This window comes from Durio zibethinus, chromosome 25 (assembly GCF_047325235.1).
Source record: "Durio zibethinus cultivar Kanyao isolate XHJ-2024 chromosome 25, ASM4732523v1, whole genome shotgun sequence".
NCBI lineage: Eukaryota > Viridiplantae > Streptophyta > Magnoliopsida > Malvales > Malvaceae > Durio > Durio zibethinus.
In genome coordinates, this window is record NC_143186.1 from 7,250,737 (window position 1) to 7,252,440 (window position 1,704).

The following is a 1,704-nucleotide window of genomic DNA, read 5'->3' on the forward strand; positions in this document are numbered from 1 at the left end:
AAATGAATAAATTAAACATTTGAGTAATGCTAGCCCTCCGTTTTAGACGATACACTGACTATATTCACATTTTTAATTAAAAAATCATTGTTTTTCTTTTGAAATATACAATCAGATATGCAACGTAAAGATACTTGACTAGTTGTTTTGTTTTCTTGTGTTCTCTTATCCTTTTTTTTTTTTTTTTTTCAAATAACAGTTTCTAACTTACCAATCCAATGGAATTAAAAAAACACTCATTGAGTTTTTTTTTTTTCCACGTAAACATTGGCGTCTTTGAAAAGTTCCATAGATGATTAGAAGTTTCGTAAATTGACGATTTAAAGAATCGAGAGATTCATGTTCGAATTTGCATAGCAGGATTGTGTTGTGTTGTTTTACCAATTGTGTAGGATCTCAATATGGTGAGGCAACCATCCTGGAATAGAACCTGTTTTCTAAAGAAAGGGACATGGAGCCCTGACGAAGATCAGAAGCTGATTGCTTATATAAAGAAATATGGCATTTGGAATTGGAATGAAATGCCCAAATACGCCGGTATGATAACAAGAACAAGCTACCAATTTAATATAAAACTTAAATTTCATCAGGATTTTTCCTTTTTTTTGTGATTAAGAGTATTTAGATACAGTTCATTTTGATTTCTAGGCTTGGCGAGATCAGGGAAGAGTTGCAGACTTCGTTGGATGAATTACTTGAGGCCAAAGCGTGGAAACTTCACCATGGAGGAAGACGAAACTATAGTCCAGCTGCAAAAGTTGCTAGGAAATCGGTAAAAACACAGCCATATTTACAAAAAACTAGATCATAGTTTCTGATTTTCTCAAATTTTGATTAATTTTCAGATGGTCAGCAATTGCAGCAATGCTTCCTCAAAGAACTGACAATGATATAAAAAACAACTGGAGCACTCGCTTGAAGAAAAGAGTAGTAGTGGAGAACAATTCAGCATCAGCAACTACACCAGCTACGGAAATCAATTCTGGTATCAAATCTGATGCTGATTCCTTATTCTTCGATACTTTGTTGGACTCACCAATTCCTAAATTGAAGGACTTCCCAGAACCAGCCACTTGCACTTTTTATCCATCAGGCCCGAATCATGCTGCCCAGGTGGGTAACACTCGCACCATGGAGGATAATTTTGTTTCATCTGAAAAGTATTGGGAAATACAGAGTTTTTCGGACAACCAGCATCGTCCAGCTCTGTCACCAAATTCTCATCTGTGGCTCTATGAACCCATTTATGAACGTAATTCAAACTATGATCCTGTCGATGATTTCTGGGATAGTCCCTTTATTTAGTGCATAAACAGAGATGGCTAATTCGTACAATGATCCTTTCGATCGTTTTTGTGTTTCAGGTTTTCGAGCAGTGTCAGTAATGTATTTCTCTACAAATGAGAAATTCCACGTCAGTAAGTAATAGATATATGGAGGCTTAAAGAGATAATGGTGTGCAATTACGAAACATAGAGAATAGAGATTGTTAAAATGTTTAAATTTATCATATTGACAATAAATTCTTGTTGTTTCTATGTGTTTACAAGTAGCTAGTCTTGTTCGGTTCTATAGATCAAATATCTCAAGCAAAAAATTAGATTTATAAGTTGAGACTTACAATTTAGAATAACTATTGAGGCTAAAACCAACTTTTGGCTCCAATTTTTACAAAACCGTAAATTTTAGGATTTCATCTTTCAC

The 1,704-nt window shown here is 34.5% G+C and overlaps 1 protein-coding gene across 1 annotated transcript; it reads left to right on the forward strand.

Moving 5' to 3' along the window:
- The first annotated feature begins 382 nt into the window (after window positions 1–382).
- Window positions 383–1,416, forward strand: LOC111276379 (transcription factor MYB14-like). The gene is made up of 3 exons (XM_089754345.1): window positions 383–537; window positions 649–772; window positions 846–1,416. Exons 1-3 carry the CDS (start codon window positions 402–404, stop codon window positions 1,303–1,305), a joined length of 720 nt encoding a protein of 239 aa, XP_089610471.1. The 5' UTR covers window positions 383–401; the 3' UTR covers window positions 1,306–1,416.
- Window positions 1,417–1,704: the final 288 nt, after the last annotated feature.